Source organism: Pogona vitticeps, chromosome 1 (assembly GCF_051106095.1).
Source record: "Pogona vitticeps strain Pit_001003342236 chromosome 1, PviZW2.1, whole genome shotgun sequence".
Classification (NCBI taxonomy): domain Eukaryota; kingdom Metazoa; phylum Chordata; class Lepidosauria; order Squamata; family Agamidae; genus Pogona; species Pogona vitticeps.
This window is the reverse complement of record NC_135783.1, coordinates 208,712,366-208,739,676: the sequence shown is the minus strand read 5'-3', so window position 1 is coordinate 208,739,676 and position 27,311 is coordinate 208,712,366. Positions and strand designations below refer to the sequence as shown.

The 27,311-nt window shown below is 42.1% G+C and overlaps 1 protein-coding gene across 6 annotated transcripts in view; it reads right to left on the bottom strand.

The window, feature by feature from the left end:
* KCNH7 (potassium voltage-gated channel subfamily H member 7) overlaps nt 1-27,311 on the bottom strand; it is a 376,531-nt gene that overhangs the window by 157,846 nt on the left and 191,374 nt on the right. For all 6 annotated transcript variants that reach the window (XM_072982177.2, XM_072982182.2, XM_072982194.2 and 3 more), the window contains exon 3: nt 5,662-5,817. In XM_072982177.2, the coding sequence (XP_072838278.2) occupies nt 5,662-5,817 (156 nt within the window). The remainder of the gene's footprint in view (nt 1-5,661; nt 5,818-27,311) is intronic.

Genomic DNA, 27,311 nt, shown 5'->3' with positions numbered 1-27,311 from the left:
ACACAACCAGAGGAGGCAGTGGAAGACAGGAGGGCCCGGTGTGCTCTGGTCAATGGGGTCACGAAGAGTCAGACATGACTTAACGACTAAACAACAACTCATGGTTCACAATACTGAGGATTTGCCAGAACTACACTGAGATGGAACAAAAAATCAGGTATACCTGGTGCTTGGGGGGGGGGGAATGTGTTGCCTAGCACTGCAGAGAATTTTATCCAAAATCATCTGAATTGCATGCAAGTGTTCTTAAATAACCAACCTAGGTCAAAAGATTTTCTATCAGCCATATATGGCTTTTCACCTCTGACTTAAAGCTGGCGTTGTCCAGTTTTAAGCTCTACTGAAGAGGGACTTTCCATTGTGCAACATGTAGTACAAATCCTTCGGCTCTCTAACCAGGGGTTTTCAGGTAAGTCACAGTAGTCGAGACCTGCTACAGGAAGCAGAATGGTGAAATTGCCATTTTCAGCCCCTCTTCCCAACCCACTGGTTCTATGACACAAATGGGATCAAGGAGAGCTATGGATAGAACTCTCTGTGTACAATATCTTCAAGTCAACCGTTTCACATGGTAAGAATTCTGCCTCCTAATTTTTCATAGCACCGTGCGTTCCTGTGCAAAAACATCACCTCATAATCTATGGAAAGTTTAGTACAGTGTGGACTCATACACACAGATGTTCTGTAGTTGTTGTTGCAAATTAATGTGTTTCGTGTTCCTATTGACATAGAGGGACATAATACTGGCAGGTATGATACTAAAAAAAAAAGTCACGGGAGCACCACTGAGCTCAAGTTGTCGTACTTCTGAGCAGGTATATATTGGGTTAGGTTGCCACCCAGGTTTTATAAACTCAGTGGGACTTGGTATGTATACACACTCATTGTGTGTACGTATACATAATGAATGTGTGGTATGGGGCACACACTCATTGAGGATGGAGCGGCACAAAACAGGCACTTTCACTATTTGGCAAATGGTGGTTGTGGGATTCTGGGCAGGCGAATGAGAGGAAGGATTAGAGTACATATACTCTATGTATGTAAGGGACGTGGTGGTGCTGCGGGCTAAACCGCAGAAGCCTGTGTTGCAGGGTCAGAAGACCAAGCAGTCATGAGATCGAATCCATGCGACGGAGTGAGCGCCCGTCGCTTGTCCCAGCTCCCGCCAACCTAGCGGTTCGAAAGCATGCAAATGCAAGTAGATACATAGGGACCACCTCGGTGGGAAGGTAACAGCGTTCTGTGTCTAAGTCGCACTGGCCATGTGACCACGGAAGATTGTCTTCGGACAAACGCTGGCTCTACGGCTTGGAAACGGGGATGAGCGCCGCCCCCTAGAGTGGAACACGACTAGACAAAAATTGTCAAGGGGAACCTTTACCTTTACCTTTACTCTATGTATATTGTGGTTCTGATCCAAATCAGATGCCTGATACTTCCTTTTATGTTCAAAGCTCTATCTGGACCATAGCAGGTAGTCTAATTTGGAGCTAAGTGGAGGCAGAGAGATGAAGACACACGCACAGCATGAATAACACAAAAAGCACAAGCTAAACCACACATTTCCAGCAACACACATGTTGTATATGGGATTGTATAAAGCAATTCAATCAAACATGTACATTGCACATGTGCACACTCATGTACCCCCTGTGAGTGCACACAAACACATGGCCATCAATACATGGTGCACATTCCTATTTCCATAGGCATGTGTCACAAACATTCATACTGGGCAAGACCCAGAAACAACACAGCTCACTGATGTCCACATTCATGTAGCAAGGTGGTTCCCAAACTGTGCCCTGCAGCCATATCTGGTTGGTTTGCAAGACATTCTTGGCCATAAACCAACACGTGGTTAGAATCTGCTAGAACAAGACTGCGGTTTATAATGGTTCTGTCTTTGTCGTGTCTTGTGTAGATCTATTGAAATAAATGGAAGACGTTTCTCATGGCTGGCTTAAGTCCCACAGATTTCAGTGCACCTACACTAAGCATCACTAAACCTGATTCTAATATTACACAGCCTAGTCATCCAAAATTGACTATCAAACATAAGAGTTGATGACAATTTCCTGTCCATTGCCATTTTCACAACTTAACAGCCTTAGCTAAGAGCTTAGGAGCAACGATGAGCAAATAAATTGACAAGTAATTCATTTAACAAATCTCGCCTTTTATTGTGCCGTTAAAACATCTGCAAGCAGATGATTATTCCTATTTTTTAAAAATAAAATATTTAAAGCACAAACACAAAAACTTTCAGATGATACGGTTTTGTCTGCTAATGGGATAAGCATGCGTGATCTCCTCACTGTTTGCTTTCAGCTGTGAACTGCTCTTTGTAGATGTTTTCAGGAAAAGGCTTTCTTTCATATAATAGTAAGAACAAAGAGGACATAAAACAAGGCCAGTACAAATCCATGACAATTCCTTTCTTCAGTGTTACTAAGGCGCAGTCCAGAAATTAAACCGGTGCCTGGAGGGAAACCTGTAGTGATGAAATATTCCTCTTTATCATCATATCCCCAGGGAGGAAATCTGTTGCTACAATTTTCTTTTTTTTTTATCGAGTAGAAATCCTATCTGTAGATGCATGTTTGAATAATTGTAGGTTCATTGTACAGCAGGGGATTGGTTCCAAGCCCTCCCCTGTGGATACTGAAAAGCGCAGAAAGTAGCGAACACATACCAAATACAGTAGGACCCCTGTATTGTTGCACAGCAAGAACAATAATTATTTCAAGGAAAAAAGCACCTCTCACCCTCTTCAAGTTCAGCTGTTCCAGCAAGCCCCACCACTGCCACCAACTTAGCTAGGCAAACAGATCTTTTCATAAGAACGTAAGAAGAGCGCTGCTGGATCAGGCCAAGGGCCCATCTAGTCCAGCTTCCTGTATCTCACAGTGGCCCCACCAGATGCCTCTGGGAGCACATGAGACACCTGTCTCCTGATACCCCTCCCTCGCATCTGGCATTTGGAGATACCTTCCTTCGAAGCCTGGAGATTATACATCCCCATCCTGGCTTGTAACCTGCAATGCTTACAAGCCAGGCAGAGGAAACAATTTCTTTTATTTTCCCTGAACCCAGAGAATGAAAAGACTCACTTTTTTGCACACAGATGAACTCCTGTACAAAATCTGGGGGAGGGGGCACAGCTGGTTCACATCAGCTGGGAGAATGGATGGGGGGGGGAGCCGGTGATGGAGGCAGGGGAAGTGCAAGAACCAGTTGGGTCTTCCTCCTCCTCCTCCTCTACAAATGTTGATGTTCCATGCTTTGGGGTGGGGTCTGTGCACCTGGGAGCCACTGGCACTGCCCCCTTTGGCCCAATCTCTCCAGTTCCTGGTACAATTGCAGCCATTTTGGTCAGCAGAAGCCAGGATTGGAGCATGCACGCCTCACTTGTTTCACTTTGGTTGAGGGCCAACACATCCTGCGCCCGGGAGACCTTGAGTGACAGGGAAAGAACAAGGAGAATCTCATCCCCTGCTGGGCTTAGCAGGGAGTTCTTCCTCGCCTCCTACCTGGTCCAAGCATTCTGAAAACTTGGCCTAAACAACGGAATGGTTGTCTAACACCCTGAGAGTTGACTGGTCGGGTCACCCATGGCAGAGTGAAAACTGCGGCTATTGATCCAGTGGATGCAGAGGTCCTACTTTATACTTTTTTTGACATGTTGGAGACCAGAATCCAGATCCAGATTAGCATAAGAGCAGAACCATGGATGGTCAGGATATTTTAAGGTCTCCTCTTTCAGTGTCTCCAATGTCCTCTCGCAGAACTGCAGATCCTCCAGAGGGGTGACATAGAAAGCACAAGGAGATGTCAACATCAGAAGGAGATGGTGCCCCTTTTTCTCTATGCACTAGCACAATGGGATTTCCAACCTTGGGTTTTCAGATGTTGTTTTCCATTACTTTTTAGAAGCCTTGATCAACACAGAATCATAGAATAATTAAGTTGAAAGGGGCCTATGAAGCCATTGAGTCCAACCCTGTGCTCAATTCAGGAATCCAGATCAAAGCAGATTTGACAGGTGGTTGTCTAAATTTCTCTTGAATGCCTCCAGCATTGGAGCATTCACTATCTCCCAATTTACTTGGTTCTCTTGTCGTACTGTTCTTAACAGTTAAGAGGTTTTTTTCCTGATATTCAGCTGAAATCTGGCTTCCTGTAGCTCGAGACCATAGGCCAACAGTAGGGCCAACAGTAAGTTGATGATATGTGGAGATTAGCAGAAGGGCTTTCCATGTGTGTCTGGGACTGCATGGACCCCACATGGTGATTTCCTCTGTCAACAGGCTAAATACTTCAAACAGTATGTAGGTAAACAATACACTTTCATATGTTTTTAACAATGTACTTTTCAGTTATATGTCACGGAGAGGGGATCATAATCACCCGCTGGCTGCATTTGTTTGGCAAGTAATGTCAGGAGTGTTAAATCTGCATTTGTTGGTCTCATTATGCCAGGCTTCTTAAATCACATTGAAAAGAAGCTGTGGGCTGGTGTATGCATTGGGCTAATTCCAATTCTTCTTGTTTGCCCCAAGGAGAGCAGATGGGATTTACATAAGTTGTTTTAACAATTCCCATTCATCCAATGAGTCTGCTCTGGCTGGGAATAACAACTGTATTTAGATAAGAAAGAAAACAGGCAAGGAGAAATTATTGTAATGTCCACACTGGGATTATGATTCACTGCACCCTCAAAAACAAGGATTACAAAGCAGCTTTGAACTGGTGTTTGTTGTTGGTTTATCAGTCCTGCTTTATTAGCTGCAATAAACCAGAATCCGCCTTGGATGTCACACAAGCTATCCTGGCCAAACTTGTTTATCCCAGTGCATGTAAGGATCAGTGGACCTACACAAACTCATTCACATTGTGATTTAGTAATCCAGGACTTCTGGTTTGCCTAGCCATGCAAAGGTGGTCATTAAATATGTGAATTCATTAGCAGTTCATTATGATCTTTTTCAGAGCATGACCTATGTTTTTGCAACAGGAGACAGCAGAAATTAAGCCTGAATGCAAAGCAAGGCCTCTAGGAATGTGTTATATTCACCTCATTCTAAGAATTTGTGTGCTGTCTTCTTGCAAATAACAACTGGATTTTATATTTTTAAACTGGGGGTTTCCATTATTGCTTATGGTATTGCTGTTCTATCATCCCCCCAGTGTTAGTTCTTGATGCAAACCTTACAATCTTCTATCAGGGTGAGGTGTGTGTGTGTGTGTCATTCTAGCTTTTATTAACCTGCCAGTCCCATCAGCATAAGCATGTGTAGGATAATGGGACCTGCAGACTAAGAGCAGCTGGTGTCTACAATCCCCCCTATACCTCATGGCTGAACCTAAGATGATTGTCAGCAGTTTTCTCTCATTCTCTGCTTCAAAGCTGTGGCTGAACTCAGACTCTAATCCTTTTGTTTTCTTTAGCATCTTGTCTGACAAAGAGTTCTTGAGCACCCAGAAGCTTGCACACTGTTTTGTGACCTTTGAACTAGGTAAATAAAAGTATTGTGGTAGTACGGGACTTCGATGTGCCAGGCTCCATGTTAAACATACAGTTGTTATATCTGCTATTTTTAGATGCTTGTTCCCTGCCCCACACCCACCCATAATGATCAAATACACACAACTTACGGTTTGTGACTTTGGCCGACAGTATCTGGTTCAATTTCTCTGGATACTCTACATTGTCCTCATCCGTTATGGATTCAAAGTTCATAATAAACATCATGGCTACTCCCTCTTGGTTCTTGACTGGGATGATGTGGGTGTTGCAAATGAAGGTGGACCCTAAGGAGGAAAAACATGTTTAGAATTTGGTAAGTGAGATGTTTTTTTTTTGTTTCAGCAACGTCCGTGCTGTTAACCCTGTGAAGATCAAAACAACCCAATGAAACGCAATCATTATTGTTTTGACTCGACATTGCATCTGCTGTACCCTAATTTCAAGAAACAAAGAAAGGAAAGGATGTGTTTTTTTTAAATCCATATTGACATATTCTTCTCTGAGACTGGAGGGAACCCATGGTATCCATTCAGAAGTTACACTGTGTTCTAAGATGCATGTAAGGGAAAAAAACTCTGATTGTTCACACAGGTGGTATGCATATATTTGAAATAAAACTACTGTATTTTTCTGTGTCTAAGACACCCCCATGTATAAGACGCCCCCTCCCACTTTTCTAATCCAAAATTAAGAAATCTAAATGGGGCTTAGCAAGTGTAGGAGGAAAGGGATAAAAGTGCTGCAGAATCGCTTTGATCCCTGCTTTCCCCTCCACTTGTTTTTGTTCTCTCCTCAGCTTACCTCTGTGTATAAGACGACCCTCAGTTTTTAGTCTAAAGATTTTAGACAAAAGTATAGTCTTATACACGGAAAAATACGGTATATTATTAAACAGTGCAATCTAGCAAATTTTTCATGATAAAACACCCTTTCATTGATCTCAGGTAAGATTTGATCATTAGGACTGGATTATGCCAGGTGTGGCCAAATACTTTGGCAAGACAGAAATCTTGACTGATCGATCCCTTTAAATGCAAGATGGCCACTTAATTGCACAATGAATTTTCTTTGTTTACTACCATCTTTTCATAGTCTCTCTATCCCCAATAATATCAAATGGATTCACAGCCATACATCACAATACATTATTTAGAGATGTGAAGTAATCTCATTAATGTCCTGGTTATGGCTGCACACAGTGAGATGGCTGGTCCAGAATTCTCCAGCTGCCACAAGAGTTCTCGCCTCTAGAGCAAGACCAGAGACATCAAATTTTGGTCTTGGTCAGTGCAATTTCCTCAGAGTATCTGCCATCTTCTCCATTTCTAATGCTAAACATGCATATATGCATGCACATGGGCACACACACACATGTACGCACACACACACCAAGTAGAAAAAGGCAAGCTGGTTGCCCATAATAATGTAAAAACAATCTTCATAACATTCCATTTTTTAAAAGATTCTCTGCAACAGAGCAGCAGTTATCATTCAGCAATGATACTGAACACTGGTCTGGCAGATCTGTACATTCTCTCCAAGGACAACCAAAAAATCATGCCTTTATCTTTTAAAATGTATGTATCCATGTATACATGCATGTATGTAGTGCTTTCTTGTTTGGTGTGTGATGACAAGCCATGTCTTCCTTCCTTCCTTCCTTCCTTCCTTCCTTCCTTCCTTCCTTCCTTCCTTCCTTCCTTCCTTCCTTCCTTCCTTCCTTCCTTCCTTCCTTCCTTCCTTCCTTCCTTCCTTCCTTCCTTCCTAGGTTAGAACCAACACTATGAATTTTGCCCGGAAATGGATTGATATTTACATCCTTACAATTATTTCCAAACTGAAAAAATCCTTTTAAACTACACTCCAAGTTCTCACATTTTAAGCCAGAGTGTAGTCCATTTCCACCAAGGGAACAGCAGGTTCAACTTGTCAAAGGCATACTGTCTGCAGTACAGTGCATGCAGAAAGAAAACAGCAGTCAACAGCTCATCATCCAGACAGAAAACTGACCTGGAAAAGTGGAACTGCTGAAACAGTTAGATACACAGCATCCTTTTGTTATTGTTCAGCTCAGCTTATTAATTACACTGGCCACTAGCTATGCCAACAGGGTAATAATGAGAGCTGAATACATCTATAATGTAGAATCATAAATCATTAGTTGCATAAGAAATCCAGAAATACAAACCCTCTGACCAATAAAGGTCATTTCCGACACTGCTTTCTACACAATTTTGAGCTGCAAATAAGACACGTTTTCCCCATTTTAATTTCTCCATGTAATTAGCAGATGGAAAGAAGGAGATACTGCTAGCTACAAAGCATGGATTAAAATTTCATGCATAGATATTTAAGGCAAGGTAAGATTATATGTAACTTAATAATGAAAAGGTACTGTTCCTTGCGACAAGGAAATGCCATCTGTCATATTTTCATGCCTGTTCCTTACTAGAATGACATGTCAATACAAAAATAGCAACAATTCAATGTGAACTGGTTCCAATACATGATGAGACCTTCGCAATTTGGAATCACAGTGAAGAAAAACTGGAAGAATTTCTAAACCATCTCAACAGCATCTACCCAAATATACAATTCACCATGGAAAAGGAAATAGAGGGCCAATTCCCATTCTTAGATGTCATGGTCATACATAAAACTAACCTCCTACTGGGACACAAGGTCTACAGAAAACCCACCCACACAGACCGGTACCTACACAAAAACTCCAACCACCACCCACAGCAAAAAAAGCGGCATAATCAAAACACTGGTAGACCGTGCAAATCGGAACTGTGAAGCTCAATTTCTCAGCACTGAACTTAACCATCTGAATTGGGCCCTACAGGCAAATGGCTAATCCAAAAATCAAATCACAAGAGCCATAAAACCAAGAAAACCATACCATACTGAAGAGGAAAAACAGCCACTCACAAATGAAATATTTATGCCATACATCAAAGGGGTCACGGACCGCATGGGGAAACTTTTGAAAAAACACAACCTACAAACAGTATTCAAGCCCACCACAAAAATACAACTGTTATGGAGAGCAAAGGACAAAAGGGACCCCCTCACCACTGCAGGAGTATACTGAATACCTTGCAGTCATGGCCAGGCATATATTGGAACCACAAAACGCAGCATCCACATCAAAATCAAAGAACATGAGAGACACTGCAGACTAAAACAACCGGAAAAATCGGCAGTAGCTGAACATGCCCTAAAACAAGCTGGACACGAAATTCTATTTCAAAATAGTAATGTACTGGACAACACCAGCAATCATCATGTTAGACTGTACACGGAAGCCACTGAAATCCAGAAACACCAGCAGAGCTTCAACAAAAAAGAAGAAAGTTTAAAACTCAACAAAGCCTGGCTTCTAGCAGTGAAAAGTTACAGCCTCTCTACCCAGCCACAAGGACCAGAGATCATTGCAGAAAAATGACCAGCTAATGACACCCATCAATCACAGTGACAGATAATCTCTCCCCCTTATCACAACAATACACCCACAACAAAAACACACTGATCACCATAATCACCCAATCTCCTCAATAGGACCAAAGCTGATCCTACAGCTATAAATTCTCAACTATCCAAGCAAAGTGCACCAGAATACAGAGTTCTGACTCCTGTCCTCCTGCCCGCTGGCCACAGAGACTGGTGAAACGTTAGGAAGAAGAAAAACCTTAAGAACACAGTCAAACAACCCAGAAAACCCACAACAACCAATTCCATGTGTGTCACTCAATGGGAACCCTACCAATTAAAATTGGTCTTCATCATTTTAAAAAATTCAATCATAGATAGATAGATAGATAGATAGATAGATAGATAGATAGATAGATAGATAGATAGATAGATAGATAGATAGATAGATAGATAGATAGATAGATAGATAGATAGATAGATAGATAGATACTGAAGTCATATATTATGGAAAGAAATCCTAGTTCTGCGATACAGCACCTTCTGTAGTCCCAGATTCACCCGTAGCATTCATGGGCTCCAAAGTAGTGAGATGTAGAGTTTCTTTCCAAGGAACCTGAGCAGGAATTGCTAATTTGAATACTCAATATGGGGCTAGATTTGGGGTAGGCAGAGCATATCACTGCATAGCAAAGACCTGTCTGAATGAATGGGATAGAAATAAATAAATAAATAAATAAATAAATAAATAAATAAATAAATAAATAAATAAATAAATAAATAAATAAATACTAACTCCATGACATAAGACACGTATTAACACAATTAGTACAGCGTTCTAATAGCATACACACCCAAAGGTAAGGATATTCCTACACAACATACATATCCCTAAATGGTGTGGACACCAGCCAAAGGACATCCTCATCTCAGCCTATTAATGTTCCAGGTAATATTCTGACATGAGGATAACAACTCTCTATCCACTGAAGTGTGCTTAGTGTTTTTTTCCAACATTAAACACCAACCTTGTTTCCCGTAGGAAAATGACATGCATCACTGCTAATCACTATACAGTGGTGCCTCGCATAGCGAGGTTAATCCGTTCTGGATTAACCTTCGCTATGCGAAAACATCGCTAAACGGGAATAAAAAAGCCATAGAAACACATTGAACTTCGTTCAATGCGTTCCTATGGCTTTAAAACTCACCGTTAAGCGATGTTGTCCCATAGCGCCGCCATTTTCGCGCCCTCGGTAAGTGAGGGCAGGGCGCGAAAATGCGGCGTGGACCTTCCGGCGGCCATTTTGGAACCGCCGATCAGCTGTTCTCCCGGCTTCATTATATGATATTCGCTAAGCGAAACGCTTAGCGAATATCGCAAAGCGAAAAATCCCCATAGGGGCCATCGCTGAGCGAATGCTCCAGCGATGGCCCAGAGCGCCTCGTTAAGCAATTTCATCGCTCAGCGAGGCGCTCGTTAAGCAAGGCACCACTGTATTCTGGAACTAAATAAAGGGACCAAGAAATGCTTAATGTGGTCACCCACCAAATACTAAGCTGCCCATATGGTGCATTTCTGAGTGGAAGAAAAGTTATATAAACTGCACCAAATAAAAAAACAAAGGGCAGTCTGAGGGACACAGACCTGGTAAACAGAGATGGTAGAACTTACTTATTATTAACTTATTTTTTTTTAAGAATTGCCCCATTTTTCTCTTTAAAAAGGACCCATGGTGGCTTACACAAAATTAAAAACTAAAAACAGAAAATTATTCAAATATTAAAGAAGAACTGATAAAGTTATATTTAAAATGTTAGGTAAAAGCATTAAAACTCACACCCACATTTAGAAACAATAAAATACAAACCACCCCATTTACTGGTTTCTAGACAGTTAGTCACTGAGGGAAGCCTGCCTGGAGGGAAAGGTCTTTGCCTGCTTGTGGAAGGACAGCAAAGATGGGGCCAGTCTGGCCTCCCGTGAGAGGGAGTTCCAGCGTCTGGGAGCAGCAACAGATATGGCCCTCTCTCATGTCCCTACCAAATGCACCTATGAGGATAGTGGGACTGAGAGAAAGGCCTCCCTGATGAATATAATACCCAGGCAGGCTCCTAAAGGGAGATACGGTTTTTGAGATACCTTGGATAGCTTTAGGGCTTTATAGGTTAAATCATGCATGGAACTATATTTTTGCTATGTTATGTTTGTATTTCTGTCTTCTGTGTTTGCTTGATTCTTGCCATATATTCCAGGACATGTTATAGTAAATGAATGAATTTAAGCCTAGTCTTAGACTAGGCTTAAATTAATACTTTATATTACTTCAAAAGCTCATGCCTGGGAAATAATATTGGTAAAGGCCAACAGGTGGCACTTAGAAAAATGGAGCTGAGTATATCCAGTTGAACGTCTGTTCTAGAGCTGTCAAAATATGTTGGAGGGATTTAGAATTTGGTTATTCTTTTTTCTTTTGTGTGTGTGCAGAGAAGATCATGGAAATATTAGTCTAGGCTTACCCCTTCCCCTAGAAGAGTAAAATGAGCAATTTGGATGCTTTTTTTTGCCAAAGGACAGTTTGTGGCTTTCTTCTCTCTTTTTAATACATACGTAGTGTGGTGCTATGTCTCCTCACACATATTTTTCGAGAGAAGAAAATTATTTCAACCTCATATGCTGCCTTTAGTAGGTTTGGTTGGAAGGGCCCCTTCTGGGCTGGGGTGACTGTCAGTCAGTTCAGCAGTAACCAATTATTCCCTCCTTCCCTCTGATTTCAAAGAGAGCCACACCTCTCTGCTTAAGTGTCTCCCCCCACACACACTTTTTTAGTCTGTTAGTAGTTAGTGCATTTAGAGTGCAGTCTGCAGGAAGCTCTTTAATCAGGTAAGTCCTAACATTTTTTAAGAGGGACATGGTGGCGCTGTGCGTTAAGCCCCTGTGCTGCAAGGTCGGAAGACCAGCAGTCATAAGATCGAATCCACATGACGGAGTGAGCTCCCGTTGCTTTGTCCCAGCTCCTGCCAACCTAGCAGTTCGAGAGCATGCAAATGCGAGTAGATAAATAGGGACCACCTTGGTGGGAAGGTAACGGCGTTCCATGTCTAAGTCGCACTGGCCACGTGACCACGGAAACTGTCTTCGGACAAACGCTGGCTCTAAGGCTTGGAAACGGGGATGAGCACCGCCCCCTAGAGTTGGACACAACTGGACTAAATGTCAAGGGGATATATTTTTAAACATGATAAAACCTCAAGGATTTACTTGACACTCTGATTCTTCAGTCTTGGGTGCCTATCAGAACCAAGGTTATGTGTTGACTTATCCAGTTGCAAAGTTCTTTGATCATCCTCTGCAAACTGCAGGGCAGCCCCTGTGGATGTAAAATGCAGTCTGTGAGTGCACAGAGCTTCAAGGGTGGAGACAAAATATGGGTGGAGGCAAGCCTTGTCCCTGTCTCCCCAATATATCCAGACTTTAGTGCCTTGGGCATGAAGATCTGATTATTCCCAGATGGGGGTGTGGGGAGTCTGGACTTCTTGTGCATGTTCCATCACCAGCCTTGGAACCCTGCGTGCTTGCAGGCTGAACACCTAAATAAGGCTGTGGTTAGATCCCACAGAGGAAATAGGTTTTCAGCCACTGCCTTAGCTCAGCTTTACTGGTAAAGAAAGCTCTGAACTCCAACTGATGTTGTTCCACAACCAACTCTCGTAGGAATTCACCTTTGAACCATTCCACTGACATAGATCAGGCTTGGTGGAGTAGAAGAAAAGAGACATTAAAGTGTGATTTTCATTTGAAGTGTTTGAAGTCCACCTCATAAAGCAGTGATGAAAAACCTATCTGCTCCCCCCCCCACTTTCATCTCCAATCAGTGACCAACAATCCAGTCAATGATCATTGAAAGTCTGGGAAGCTTTAACCTGACACTAAGCTGTTCGCCATCCAGGAATCTACTGCAGTAGGGTTTCCTCCAGATGGGAGATGCACGTAACTGAACTGTGGTTTACATACTTGATGAGAATACATCTGAAGTGGCAAATAGCGCAGCTGCTACTACCCATATTGCTCGGACCCTGCTCCATGCTTTTTACCCTCTTCCCCAATTTGGAAATCAGCCTCCATTTGCCTGAAAAGGCTTCCTGTCAATGGAAATTATTCTTACTTGCTACCCTTTTCAGCTAACTTATTAGATGCATCACTGAATATCTGAAAAGATTAAACTGTGTTCTTTCACTTTCAAAACATCCCTTGGAAGCAGTTCCTTTACAAAGTCATTAGACTCCTTCCGTAGCAGGAGAGACCCACTGAAATGGTCATATGAGGCATAATAAGTATTGAGAGACAGTTTGGCTACCGGTTGCACATAAATGCATCTGCAAGAGAATTATCTAACCATAATCATAGGAGGCTGAAACTAATGCCAAAGATCTGTAATATATCCATTCAACCAGAGTCGTTATTCATTAATGCCGTTCCTTATAATTGGCTCTCATTTTAATGTCAGTGGAAAGAAATTAGACTTTAATTTATTTCCACTAGACAGCTTATTCAAGGTACTCTCTACTCTAGATTTCCCATGCTGTAAACCTGCCAGATGTGTGAGACTATTATTTCCTGCCATTGCTGGGCATGTAGGCTATGGATGATGGATATTGTAGTCCGACGTATCTGGGAAATACCAACTTGGGAAAAGCTGTTCTCTTCTACCATGGATCACATAATCTTGCATCTCAAAAATATCATTTTCCCTGTTGCGTAACAATGATAGTACGAGCTGTGCAGAAAAACTAACAAGACTTGCTTTCCAAATGTTGCAGCTCTAACTTCCGTCCATTTAATAAAACAGTTTGGCTGTGACACTTGCCACGGTTTCCATGGGAACAAACAGGATGACTTTAGTAAACAGAAAATAAGCCATTTAAAACTCTTCTATTAGTGCTAAAAATAGAAAGGCTGCTGGCCGCATGCTGAAATGGAGACTAGTTAATCAGAGAATTGAAGAAGAGGCCAGAGAGAAGCGTTACATTTCCAGCTAATTAACCAAAATACATACTGGCTTTAAGGGCTTCAAAATGATCTTTTCTGAAACATTGAGAAGACCTTTGTTCCTGTGCAGCAAGAATTTCTCTGGCATGGATCTTGCTGCTTATTCATTGTGTCAGGCAGATTCATTAGCCTCTCATGCAAATGAAAGGGATGGAGTGTGGAAGAGATGAATTCTGCTGAATTGTAATTTGTCTGATCAGTTGTTGTCATCTTTGGAAATTAGGGACTCTGCTCACTCATCTTAAGCCCGCTGCTTTCTGGATCTGCAGTCTCATACACAGGACATAGCATGGCCTCTGAGGGCATCTCCTTATGCAGTGGAGGAAACGCATCACCAAGACGAACAAAATATAGCATGCATTTGCAGGACACGTGCATATTTTTGCTTATATGATAGATGCACATTTAGCAATAATTATTTCAGTTTAAATACAACACACAGCTTTCTAGTAGGGAAGATAGTGGCCAGATGATCTGTATATCTGTTTACTCTCCAATCCAGGGTTAACTGCTCTGCCTTCTAACACAGTCCTGCACTGGAGAGCCCTTCAGGCAGACAATATATTCAGATGGATGATTCTCCCCTCCAGGGCATGACACATGACCACACTACAGTTGGTCAAGAAGGGGCCATGCTTTGGCATTGCAAACAACAAGGCTTTAAAATGCAGACGAGTTCAAATGTGAACATTTCAAACTTTAAGCTCATAGCTTTTGTCACTCTGACTTGTGGCAATCTTTTGAATGAGTGAGCTCCAAAATGTCCTATCATTAGTAGCCTATTCGTATTTTGCAAATCCAAGGCCATGGATTCCTTTATGAAGTCAATCCATCTCATCTTGGATCTTCCTCTTTTCCTGCTGCCTTCCAACATTTCCGGGAATCATTGCAGTTCCAGAGAGGATTCTCTTGTCATGGTGTGCCCAAGATATGGCAGCCTCAATTTCATCACTTTTGCTTCTAGAGAGTGTCTCTAGGACTCACTTGGTGGTCATTCTTGTGGGCCATGACATTTGCAAAGCTCTCCTCTAGCACCATATTTTAAACGAATCACTTAAAAAAAAACTGTTGGTTTTCTTCACTGTCAATTCAGTTTTAAACATACACAGAGTAACTGGAAATACAGTAGTTTCTTCCTAGCTGCCCTTTTTGTGTCTCTGTTTTCTGATTTCTTGGATGCAGCCTCCTTGACAAGGGGACACAGGGAAGCCCTTTCAATTCAATAAACAAAAATGAATTTAGATGCCCACATACGTAAGCCAGATCCCCAACTGCTGGGTTTTGGGCTGCAGTCCGATACACAGTTAGTCGATCCTATTTAGTGCAATGACAGAGCAGTCAACACTGGGAAGGACCGCGCGGTCAGAAAATAGAGCAGGCTTTCAAAAAGTGCTCATCTGTTCAAAGGCTAGAAAGTCCTGATGGTGTGAATTTTAAGTACAAGGTACACTTAATTATTCATAATCACAATCAGTATCAAACACACTTTATTATAAATGAACAAAACCAGAGACAAACAACACAGTGTGCTAAGTGCTGTGGTGGGAAGAAAGCAGGAACGCAGCCTTTGCCAAATGGGCTTATATAATACTTGCTATTAGTTTTGGTTCATTAGTGCTATATGGAGGCAAGGCGTCCAACTTAACATCACAGAAACACATTAAGCGGAAGTTAGCCATGGTGTGCAAGGACAAACCCAAAACCCAAGAAGGGAACAGCTCAGCTTTGAACGACTGTGACTGAACATTTTTCACTGAAATTTTCCACTGGCAGAAAAAAGAAGCCTTAAATTTAAGGCAAGGGGAATCGGTCAACTCAGACAGCAGACTGTGTGAAGGGAAGGCAAGATATTGGGGAGCAGACCTGTGTAGGCTGTACACCCTGTTCTTCATCCCTTTAAACTAGCCTGCTGCTCTGCAGTGGAGTGGGAATGCCACCCCGCCACCCCTGTTGAAGGCATTGGATTCAACTACTAACTTGGCTGCGTGGAAGAGGGGAACACCTTCTCATCCTCCACCATCTCATCCAGCAACGTATCTTGAGCCAGCAATGAAGAGAGCCCATGTGTCCCCATTATTCTCTTCTCTGGAGAATAAAATAGAAAGCAAGCCAGAGGCTCACAGAACCAATTTGATTGGACAGGTCTAATAGGGAGGCATTGGCACGAGGTCATTCAAGATGTTACAGAAAATATTAAAAAGCAACTAATTTTAGCCAGAGTGTGGAAGAGTTACTATTTTGGACTAAAACTCCTAGAATAGGCCAGTAGACAAGATACTCTGGACACTGTAGTCCAAAAAGCAACTTTTCAGACTTCTGATTTGCATGAGTAGGGTTGGGGCTCACTGTAATTTCCTGTTAGTGCCTCTTCTTTTCTGTCTTTCCCTGCTGATCAGTGCACAGCAAAATGTCCATGGTTATTAATAGCATTTTGTGTTTTCAAACCACTTCTTCTGCTGTAGTTTATGAGAAGTGTTAGATCATTCTGCCTAATTTTTCTAATCCTCCCTGGTATAGTCCCTAATTTGGAAACAGCATCAGATTTCATTAGCACACTCTTTTCTTTATCATCAAGGTTTTTGATTAACACTGATTTAAATGGTTCCCAAGATCTGAGTTTCGAACAAACTTCACTAATAGCGTCACACTAACAGCCTTCTCTCTGTCTTATCTCTACAGTGTTGATTTTTTCCAAGTACTCCCTCCTTCCCTATTAAACTTGCTTCATTAAACTGTTGGATAGCTCAGTGGCTTAAGGTCTCTGATTCTGGAGAGTTGAATTCTCCACTGTGCCTTGGGCTGGACTCGAGGATCCATGAGGTCCCTTCCAGCTTTGCAGTTCAAAGGTGGTGGTTTTTATTGTTGTTATTGCTATTGTTATTATTATTATTATTATTATTATTATTATTATTATTATTATTATTATTATTATTATTATTATTATTATTATTATTATTATTATTATTATTATTATTATTATTATTATACTGTTCTTTTCTGCTTCACCTTCATCATTTTTCTGATAGCATCATATCTGCTAGTATCGAACACCATGTTAGGTGGATTAAATACTTAGAAAAAAGTATAAGTATATATCTCTCATTTGACTCAGGTCTGAGTTAAAAGTTTACTTCTGATGTCCCACTGTCAGGGCTAGGCAAAATAAAGAGGGGCATCTACTGGCCTATCTCTGGGTGACTTGCAAGAGTTGATTTTTGAATCCAAGTAAGAAAAATACAAGTTGTGCAATCCTTGTGCACAAAGCAAGAGCAAGGTCGGGTAATACCTTTATCAGGCTGTTGAAAAACGGGGAATACTGAATGAACAGCAACCTTTTGTGAAACAAGATTAGGAGAGACATTCTAACCTGAAACCTACCACATCTGAGCCAATTCGGTAGCTCCCGTTTTAAAACTTGCTTTTTTTTTTTTTTTTAAAGAAAACTTGGCCCATACCTCTGTCTGTGGATTTTAGAACTTTCATCTTGCTTCTGCAGCTCTGTAATGTCCAGCCTGAGTAAGGCTTGTGTGGAATCAAAAGCCACAGTAGCTTGCATTTGTGATCTTTTGTTTTGCTTTGTTGGTCTAATAAAGGTATCAGGCTGCTTGAATAGCTTGGCGAGTTAGGATTCTGGCTATAGAGCTGGAAGACAGGAGTTCACGTTCCTACTCTGCATCCCAGAAAAGCCAACCTTTGTGGCCTTGGGCAAGCTGTACAATCCCAGGGCACCCCCAGAAGAAGGGGAAGATAAGTACTTGCTACCTAGAAAACTGTGAAAAGGATCATCATAAGTCGGAAATTACTTGACAACACACAACAATAACAAAAACAAAGGTATCACCTGCCTTTGTTTTTGTATCACCTGTCTTTGCCTTCAAACTCCCACTGTTCAACAAGAGCAATTGAGAATGTCATTCTTGCCATCTATTTGCTGAAATAGATAAAAGCTTTGGAGTGGGGTAACCAAGAGTGGATTTTTGGGTGAAACAACTGAAAGCCTGCTTCTGGCAATAAACACCCATATCTCAGCCAAAGTATATTCCAAAAGTATCCTTTAATTTTAAGTGTGTGTCTTCCCCACTGAGCCATTATGCCAAAGTGCCTGCCTCCAGCTGGTAGATCTTGGGGGTTTATTTATATTTTTTTTAAAAGCTGATCTTCCAAGTTGGCTGTCTTCCTACTCCTTTCTTGCATCTCTGAAATCTGATCACTCCATCTCTGAGCCCAGTTCTGTAGATGGCAGAACTATCCAATCAATTCATTGGAACTGAGCGGTCTACATACCAAATAGTAGGTCTGTTTCCGTACTAGGTGGGGCTTTTGCCTTTCACCATTCACCCACCTTCACAAAGTTTAGGACTTTCTAGTTGCTGCTGTTTCTTCTCCTTACATGAAGATGTATTGGAATATACAGCATTTCAGCTTTGGCAAATATTCCTTCTGATCACTTTCAGAATGATTTTCTAGGGCTGCTCCAAAAATGCCTCCAAGAAACAATGGCAACGACTTTTTTAAATGACAAATTCAACCATTTTCTAATGCATTGAGAAGGAATATGTACAGTAAATCAACGTGCAACCACCTCCCTTCAGGAACACCAACACGTATTTTTATTTATTGTGTTTGGAGACGTGTATTTTGATCCATTAGAGTTCTCACTGAAATGAATCTATTGTGTTTTAAAAGTGTTCTAATATTTGCCTTCCCCCCTCTCTTCTCTTTGTCTTTTTGCCAACATGAAAGATAGCAATTAATACAAAGACGGATTAGCCCCCTCACCAGCTGTTATCTCTGTTTCTAATTTCCAGATACACGCCACCACTCTAGAGCTACTATCCCTGCAAGAGTTAAACCAGAATGTTCTTGCAAAGAGCCCTTATATCTTCTGAGGTAAGGTGACCCTAGTGGCCTTTAAAAGGACCTGCCACTCACAGCCATGGTCAGGTCTTGCCAACTGGCTCAGCATCCAAGCAAAATGGTGGAATTAAAATGGTACGAGACAAAAAAAAAAAACACCAGCTGAACCAGTTTGTACATCAGCTCTTTTGATTCCCAAAATAGCTGACTGTTAAGCTTCATGCATGAAACAGATGTTCAGTATTCACCTGCCAGGTCAGTCATAACTGAACAGATGTCTTTTCCCCCAAATGCAGTTACTATACTGGGATCTCTGCTGTATGTTAGTGAAATGAGGCTTGGAGGACACCATTTTGTTATGGTTCAAGTTCATCCTTGAGTACAGTTGTCAGGCAATGGTGCTGGGTGACTCATGCTACAGCTTTTCTCCCTTGGATTGGGGTTCATACCTTGTGCTTCATTCTTGTTTTTAATCATTTGTGTATAAAATTATTGTGAGGTATCATTTGAGAGCGTGGAATGTGTTTCCCTCAGGAGGCTGATGAGATCCCACCTGTACAGCATTGTCCTTTCATTTTGTGGAGACCACTGAGGTCATGAATTGGAACTCCACGCAGTGACAGGTTAGATGAGGATTAACAGACTGACATTACATCTGGTTGGGATGGAGGTACTATCTGTTGGAATTTTTACAGCCTTGAATGATGCCTGTAGTTCGTTTGGCTGGGAGGGATCTTTCTCGACTGTGATGACTGCCAACGGTCTATCCAGCACTAAGTTCCCTCCTGCCTCCGAGTTGAAAGAGAGCCCTGCCTTTCTGCCAAATGCTTCTTTCCTTCTCTTTAGCCTGTTGGAAGCAGTGAGTCTGTTGGAGTCTCTGTTGAAAGTACTGTAGTCACATTTGTCAGCTACTTACTTGATCTGTAAGTAATGAAAAGTTTTATTCTTTCTACTACTAATATCTCATAGTTAGTTACTGAGACTGTAAATGACTGTAAATGAGAAAAGAGGTGGAGTGTTCTGGGGAGTGTGAAACTATTCTGCTCTGTGAATTTCTGCACATCTGCTGTGAAGCTAGAGGAATGTAACAAAACATTCACAACTCTGCAACACTATTGGTTAGAGCAGTGGTCCCCAACCTTGGGCCTCCAGATGTTCTTGGACTGCAACTCCCAGAAGCCTTCACCACCACCTCTGCTGGCCAGGATTTCTGGGAGTTGAAGTCCAAGAACATCTGGAGGCCCAAAGTTGGGGACCATTGGGTTAGAGGATCTAACTTTAAAGGAGAGAATGTCAGTCTGTCTGGATGAAGTTGCACGTCCCTTGAAGGGCATATCTCAGGCGTTCTCCTGGGGAGAGATGTGGCTGAACTACAGCTCCCAGAATCTCCCAGCCAGCACAGCCATTTACCTTCCTAGCTGTGAGATTCTGATTGTGAGCGGTATTTTATTAATGAACTTTCCCCATCTTTGCTTCCGGACTAGCAGAACCATGGGATGTTCAGGTGGACAGCTATGGCCAAGAGTGCTACTGGCAGCTGAGATTGGGTGTATCGGCCAGCACAATAAGATCTGACCACAACTAAGACATGGCTCAGTTGCATCCCAAATGAACTATTTCAACACCCTAGTTCATTGGCCTTGCCCATCCATTAATACAAGCTGTAAGGTTTGGAATTGTGTTGGCCTGGAGAAAGAGCGAGCCAGAAAACAACCAAGTAGGTACAGTAACAAGCAAACAAAAAATTATCAAACAACAGAGAACAGAAACTGGATTTTTCCATTAATACAGGACTCCAGTGTCTGTTCTCTTTTGTTGGAAAATGGAAAAAATTATTGCAGGACTCCGGAGTGGAACAAGTTGTGGCACTGAAAAATGCACACACTGCTGAGTCCACTTATGAGACTGGTACCTTTTTTTAAAAAAGGAACTTGGCAGGTTTGCTATTTCATTTGGGCAACCCTCATGATTATAGCTGTCATCATTCTTCCATTTATAAAAGGACTTTCATTGCATTCCTTAATAACAGGGTGCACTGTGTTAGCAGCACCCAAGAAAAAACAGAAGGGACTACCCTAGGATACCCTATAGGGTCCAGTATGGATATTGCATCTTGGGAATATTTACAAAAATACAAAAGGCAAAACAAATCAAATTTCTCTTGCAACTTGATTGACAAAAGAAAGGCATATAATTCGAAACATTTTCACAGTATCTCTGAAATGCCTTATTAAAAGGTGACTTTTGACGGTGACTTGAAAACATTACTCATAACAAAATGTAGTGCTATAGCTACTAATCGGCTGAAATCCAGTAGTAACTAGAGTAGGCCTACAGAATCAGTAGAGTTTTGAGAAATCAGCAACTAGGTAAATTCCATTGATTCAATAGGCTTACTCTGCTTCTGACTTACTAATGGATTTCAGCCATTACATTCCTCTTAGCCTAAAAACTAGACCTACCATGGTACTTGTAACTTGTTGCTTCTGAACCCTACTCTTTACTACAAACATAAGCCATAATGGGATCCTTATGAAAAGACTTCATTGGCTAATTGAAAGAATATCTTAATGTAAGGGACTTTATATAATTGTTAAACATCATAAACTTCTCTGTAGTACTTGTACTTGTTCCCACGAACTCTTGTGTTTTGTTGGGCTTTTCTGTTGTTGTTGCTGTTTACTGAGGCATATAATAATGATACAATTTCCTCCTGTTTGTACTGTATTAACTAAATTAAGGCAAAGATTTTAATTGGAATAAAACCCGCAAAGATCAGCTAGTTTGTAAAAAAAGACTCTTCTATTAGGAGTTGTCCTTTATTTGATGACTAAGTCCAAGATTGTTTTTAAAAAGATTATTTTAAATATATATATATATATATTTAAAAAGGGGGGGAGAAAAGAGGCATCAACAATTATCCTGTGAACAGCTGATGGCACTCAGGTCATCCGATCACAGTTTTCTCTGCTTGGTGACCCAATTTTACATCTCTATTTCAGCTATAGCCCTTATTTCTCAATGTACATGTCTAAATATAGATTAGGGTATGTAAATTTTATGCATCCGTGTCCCTTATTTGGGTGGTGCACCTCCTCCTTTTTTGACAGGGGAGCCAGGCCTTTCTTAATGGAGTGCACCCCATGGGATGATATGCAGGTGGTATGTCCTCCCCCTCCCTCTCCCAGAGGTCCAAACATGGCTTCTTACTTCCTTCAGATTCCCCCAACACTCCCATAACCCACAGTTTTACTTTTCCTAGTGATTTCTTTTTAGGTTAAAAAAATCCTATCATGCCCTCTAGAGTGGGTCCGGGGGGGGCGGTATTTTATTATGTCTCTTCCTGCCAGATGCCTTGGAGGCACAACCCCAACATCTATTTTTATTTGGCCACTAGAGGTCGCAAGAGAGCTTATTCCATTTACAAAAATAATAACAGAAAAAAGTTTTTGACAAAGGGGGGGGGGGTTTGCAGAAGTAAGTGCAGCCCTCCAAGTTTAACAGATACGAAGGTGCAGACTGTGGACTTCTGGAGATTGCCCCCCCCCCCAATAGTCCTAACTTAGTACCAGCCTCCTGGGACGAAGCTGTTTAATCACAGCATGCCTATAAAAAGGTAATGTGTTTTGATGTCACCATTATCAAGTTTCATCAGACTGAAATGGCCTCCCTAGCACAGTGACAATGGGGAAGTGCAGGCTTTCTTATTAGACGGTGGCGGTGGCAGATGGATCTTTAAGATCATCCCTTTCTTTGCAAAGTTCATTGCTGAGGAGCAAGTAAAAATAGCTTGCAGGTGGAACTGCATGACACCTGCCTCTATATCATGGTGCAACACTGAAGATGGCGGGGGGTGGGGGTGGGGGTGGGCTGCCGTAGAGGAACGAAGATATTGGGTCGGATATTTATGAGGGAGTTTAGGCTACAAAGGCTGAAGTGAGATCTTGTCTCCTTGACATTTTCTCTTTCCCCCTCCTCCACATCCTACAGTCATTCATCCTGTCACGGGAGCTGCTGCTGAGACTCATCCACATGATTTACTCAGCTGTGGAAGGGCTTCCAGGGCATTTCGTTGGCACCATTTGGGGAGGGAGATGAATAAACCCATCACGAAAGCCATAAAATTAACCCTCTTAGAGGGTGGGCGCAAATATATCGGATGCCATCTGAAAACAATCCAAAGCTGCCTTCTGCCGGGTTTTGTTCTCCCTGCATTTCCAGACTGTTTCGCAGCTATAAATAAAGACTGCTCAGCCCACCCCCCACCTCAGCGTTTCTTATAATAGCCACACAGACCCAGTGCTGGCTAAGGCTGTGATCATAATTCAATAGTACTTTGTATTTATATACGTAATTTTTGACTGTTTGGATACAATATACAGCAGCGGGTTCTGTGTACTTATGTGCAATGTAGCAACTTTTGAGAGCTTTAGCCAAAGACTCTGGAGTACTGGGTTCAAATCTCCACCTGACTGTAAAACTCATGGCATAACCTTGAATCCAACCACAGTTTCCTAACTTGACCTCTCTCACAGGTTTGTTGAGAGAAGAGACTGAGGAAAAGACACCTATATATGTTGCCCTATACTCACTGACGGAAGGGTTCGATATAGAAGTGAATAACAGCAATAATAAGAAATCTCGGTAACTCTTATAGTAGCTTTGGCCTCCCCGCTTCCCACTGCACACACAGTGGGACTGGAGGATCATAAGGTTGTGTTCAGTTCCCAAAATCACAAATCTCAACACCAGTTGTTGGGTCAGAATTGAGACCTCAGAGAAGGGGCAGTTAAAAAAGGGACGAGAAAGAACTGTTAGGATAAGATGAACAAGGATGGGGCAAAATGTAACTCATCTTATTTTGGTTTCTGTCATCTGTCTAAATTAATTGAAGCACACTCAGAGCTGATTGGATTAAGTCAAATTTTAAAAATCTAAATAAATACATAAGGATGTTTTTAAAAACAAAATACAGATTGTAGATCAGGAGTGGAGGCTGAGATATTGTGGCTTGCCTATTATGGAAAGAATTATTACCTCACACTATGACTATTGTGCATCAGTGTATATAGATGCATGTTCATATGTGAGAGTACACACATACACATGCATAGAAGCATATCATAGAAACATGGGATAATGGAGTTGGAAGGGGCCTATAAGGCCATCAAGTCTAACCCTCTGCTGAGTGCAGAAATCCAAATCAAAGCAGATCTGACAGACGGTTGTCCAATTTTCTCTTGAATGTCTCCAGCACTGGAGCGCTCACCGCCTCCCAAGGCAACTGGTTACATTGTCATATTCCTCTAACAGGACATTTTTCTTGATATTCAGCTGAAATCTGGTTTCCTATAACTTGAGCCCATTATTTCATGTCCTGTACTGTGGAATGATTGAGAATAGATCCTGCCCTTCCTCTGCATGACCACCTTTCACCTGGAAACCCCAAGTCCCAGTAAAGCAGGATGAGAAGCATCCTGTCTTTCAAGAACAAGATGAGATGTAAGCCAAATTCATATAGAAAAGTTACTTTGGGAAACCCAAATTCCCAGAATCCTCCAAACAGCACAGTGTGTGCTGGATCTGGCAGTTCTAAGATGCTCTATTCATTTACTCAAACTTCTTCACAGAGGGGAATAGAGGGTGAAGGCACAGACTTCAGAAACTTTCTAGATTACAAATGAGGTTTGAAAAAAATCTGGATTTTTCTTGGAGGTGTGAAAGATTTTGGAAACATTGCTGTGCATAAGGTGGGAGTGTACACCTGTCCCAAAATGTTGGAAGGACATTTTGGACTCTGCTAAGAATACTGTAGGGTGTGAAATACCGACATGTCCTTCATTTTGTAGATCCTTATGTAAGAATCGAAGAACATCACATTCTGGTTAGACAGCTTTGGCTAGAATAGTTGCTGGCAAAATATCGGCAACATCGTAAGCTATTGCCCAAAATGTACATGCAACAAATCAATTCAGACGTCAGTTCCCATTTCACAAGAATGGCACCTATTTGCTGCCTCAGTCTACCCGCTGCCTTTCTGTAAAGGTCAGTGGCGACAACCTGCAGGGCTATCTATGCCTTCCCCTCAGCGGTCAATCCATCCCTGAAAACCATCCGCTGCAGCAGCTGGGTTTCGGGTCCTATTGGTGCCAATGAGAGGTTGTTTTGCAAGTTTAATTGTCATGGAAGGACCAGAGCTAGACAAATGGACTAGAACAGGGGTGTCCAACGTTTCACCTTCCCTGGGCCACATTAGAAGAAGAAGATTTGGTTTGGGCCACACATACATTTGGTTTGGGCCACATGGGGGGGGCAGCCCTAGCCGTCCTCCGCAGCCCCGCTCCAAGTGCGCTTACCGGCAGCTGCGATCTCAGACAGCAGAGGCTGCCAGCTTCGACTCCAGCGGCTTTATGGCGCCGGGAGGGGGTCCACCTATTGACGGGGACGGCGCAATGCAGTCACGCACCCCCCTGTCCCCTCCCCTCCCGCTCCTTCCATCCTTCCCTCTCTCCCCCTCTACTGTTGTGACATGCCCCGGCAGTGTAACTTGAAACTTTGGAATTTCTTTAAAAATAAAAAATTGCACTGGGCCGCATTATGAGCTGACCTGGGCCACATGCGGCCCTCGGGCCGCGGGGTTGGACAAGCCTGGACTAGAAGATTCTAGAAGCTGTAGTGTTAAAAGGGTAACTTTCCTAAGTTCTTGCAGGGGCAGGGGTAAAAAAAGAGGGAGGCCGTGAAATGGTTCTAAATGTATCACAGGCTGAGGTTTCCTACCTTTAGCTTAAGGCAGACCTGGGCAAAGTGCGGCCTGAGGGCCACATATGGCCTGGGAGCCGCTCCTGTCCAGCCCGCCGGTCGTCGCTCAATCTGGTGTTCAAGCACTTGTTCAAGCCCAAGACAGACTGGATTGCTCTCACTGAACAAGTTGAACATCAAAACCATTTATAGCTTTTTGTCTAAAGTTGATCAGTTGCTTATCTTTAACACACCACAAAAAACCTCTTTAATACTGGTGAAGATTAACAAGTATAAAAATAATATGCATCTTTTTATATCATATTATATTATTATAACATATAACAATATATAATTATAATTACATATAAAATAATGTGTAATTATAATTATACATTATTACATGATATAACATATAATAATGTATAATATAATATAATACAATACATAGCAATTACATATATAATGTTTAGGAATGTCTGGCTCCTAATGCTTTGTTTATTATTTTTGGGGACTACATTTCCCAGCCTCCTGTGATAGTTGGGGGATTCTAGGATCTGTAGTCAAAAAGTAACTTTTTCAAGCTTTGTTTGTCTCTTCCACTTCCTGTGTGAAGGACCAAGTAGAAAACAGTTCATAAGCTAGGCTGTAATTGTAAGAACATCATGATCTGTTTCCTTTGGTGAACGCTAGTAGAAGGCACAAGAAAGGGAAAGCTTGGGCCCACTTATGTAAAACATATGTTGTCTTTTGATGTGGCTCTGGGTTCAAGGAGATAAAGTGGGTTTGTTTGTCCAGCAAGAGCAGGCAGTATTGGACAATGGCAGCATCCTGTCTGTCTGTCTGTCTGTCTGTCTGTCTGTCTGTCTCTCTCTCTCTCTCTCTCTCTCTCTCTCTTTTCCTTTCTTTAAGAGAGATGCCTCTGTTGTAAATCAGAGTACTGCAGTACAGATGTCTAGCCCAGAAGTCCACATCTGTCTCCAACCTAGAAATCCTAGGATTCCTTAGAATGTAGCCATGGCTCTTAGTCAGTCAAAAGGCAAATCAGGGGATAGGGATTCAGCTTGTACTGGATGGGGTTGACTTTTTAAAGTCAAGTCTGCCGCTTGGGTGTGCTTCTGGACTCAACCCTGAGCTTAGATCCAAAGGTTTCAGCAGTCACCAGGAGTGCCTTTGCACAGTTAAAGCTGGTGTGCCATATATGGCTGTTCCTTGAGATGTTCTATCTGGCCATGGTGACACATGCCTTAGTTACATCCCCTTTCAATAACTGCTCCGTGTGGGGCTGCCTTTCAATAGTGTTCTGAAAATTCAGTGGTTCCAAAACACTGCAGCCAGATTGTTAACTGGGGCTGGTTATGGGGACTGCATAACTCCCGTTGCAGCAGCTCCACAGGTTGCCAATCCATTTCCAGGCACAATTCAAAGTGCTGGTTATGACCAATAAACTCTTATATGGCTCAGGTCTAGGATATTTGAAAGATTGCATCACCCCATATGAGCTTTTTTGGCCCTTAGAGGTATTTTGGAGAGGCCCTCCTCCTTGCCAAGTTTTTTTTGGTGAGGGCAGAAGAGGAGCCTTCCGCTCCTGGGCTTTGGAATTGGGCTGCCCAAGAAGTCAGGTAGCCTCCCTCTCTCTTGTCTTTCTGTCAGGCAGGCTTTTAAGCAATAAATGTCTCAGGAATGCTTTGTTTATTC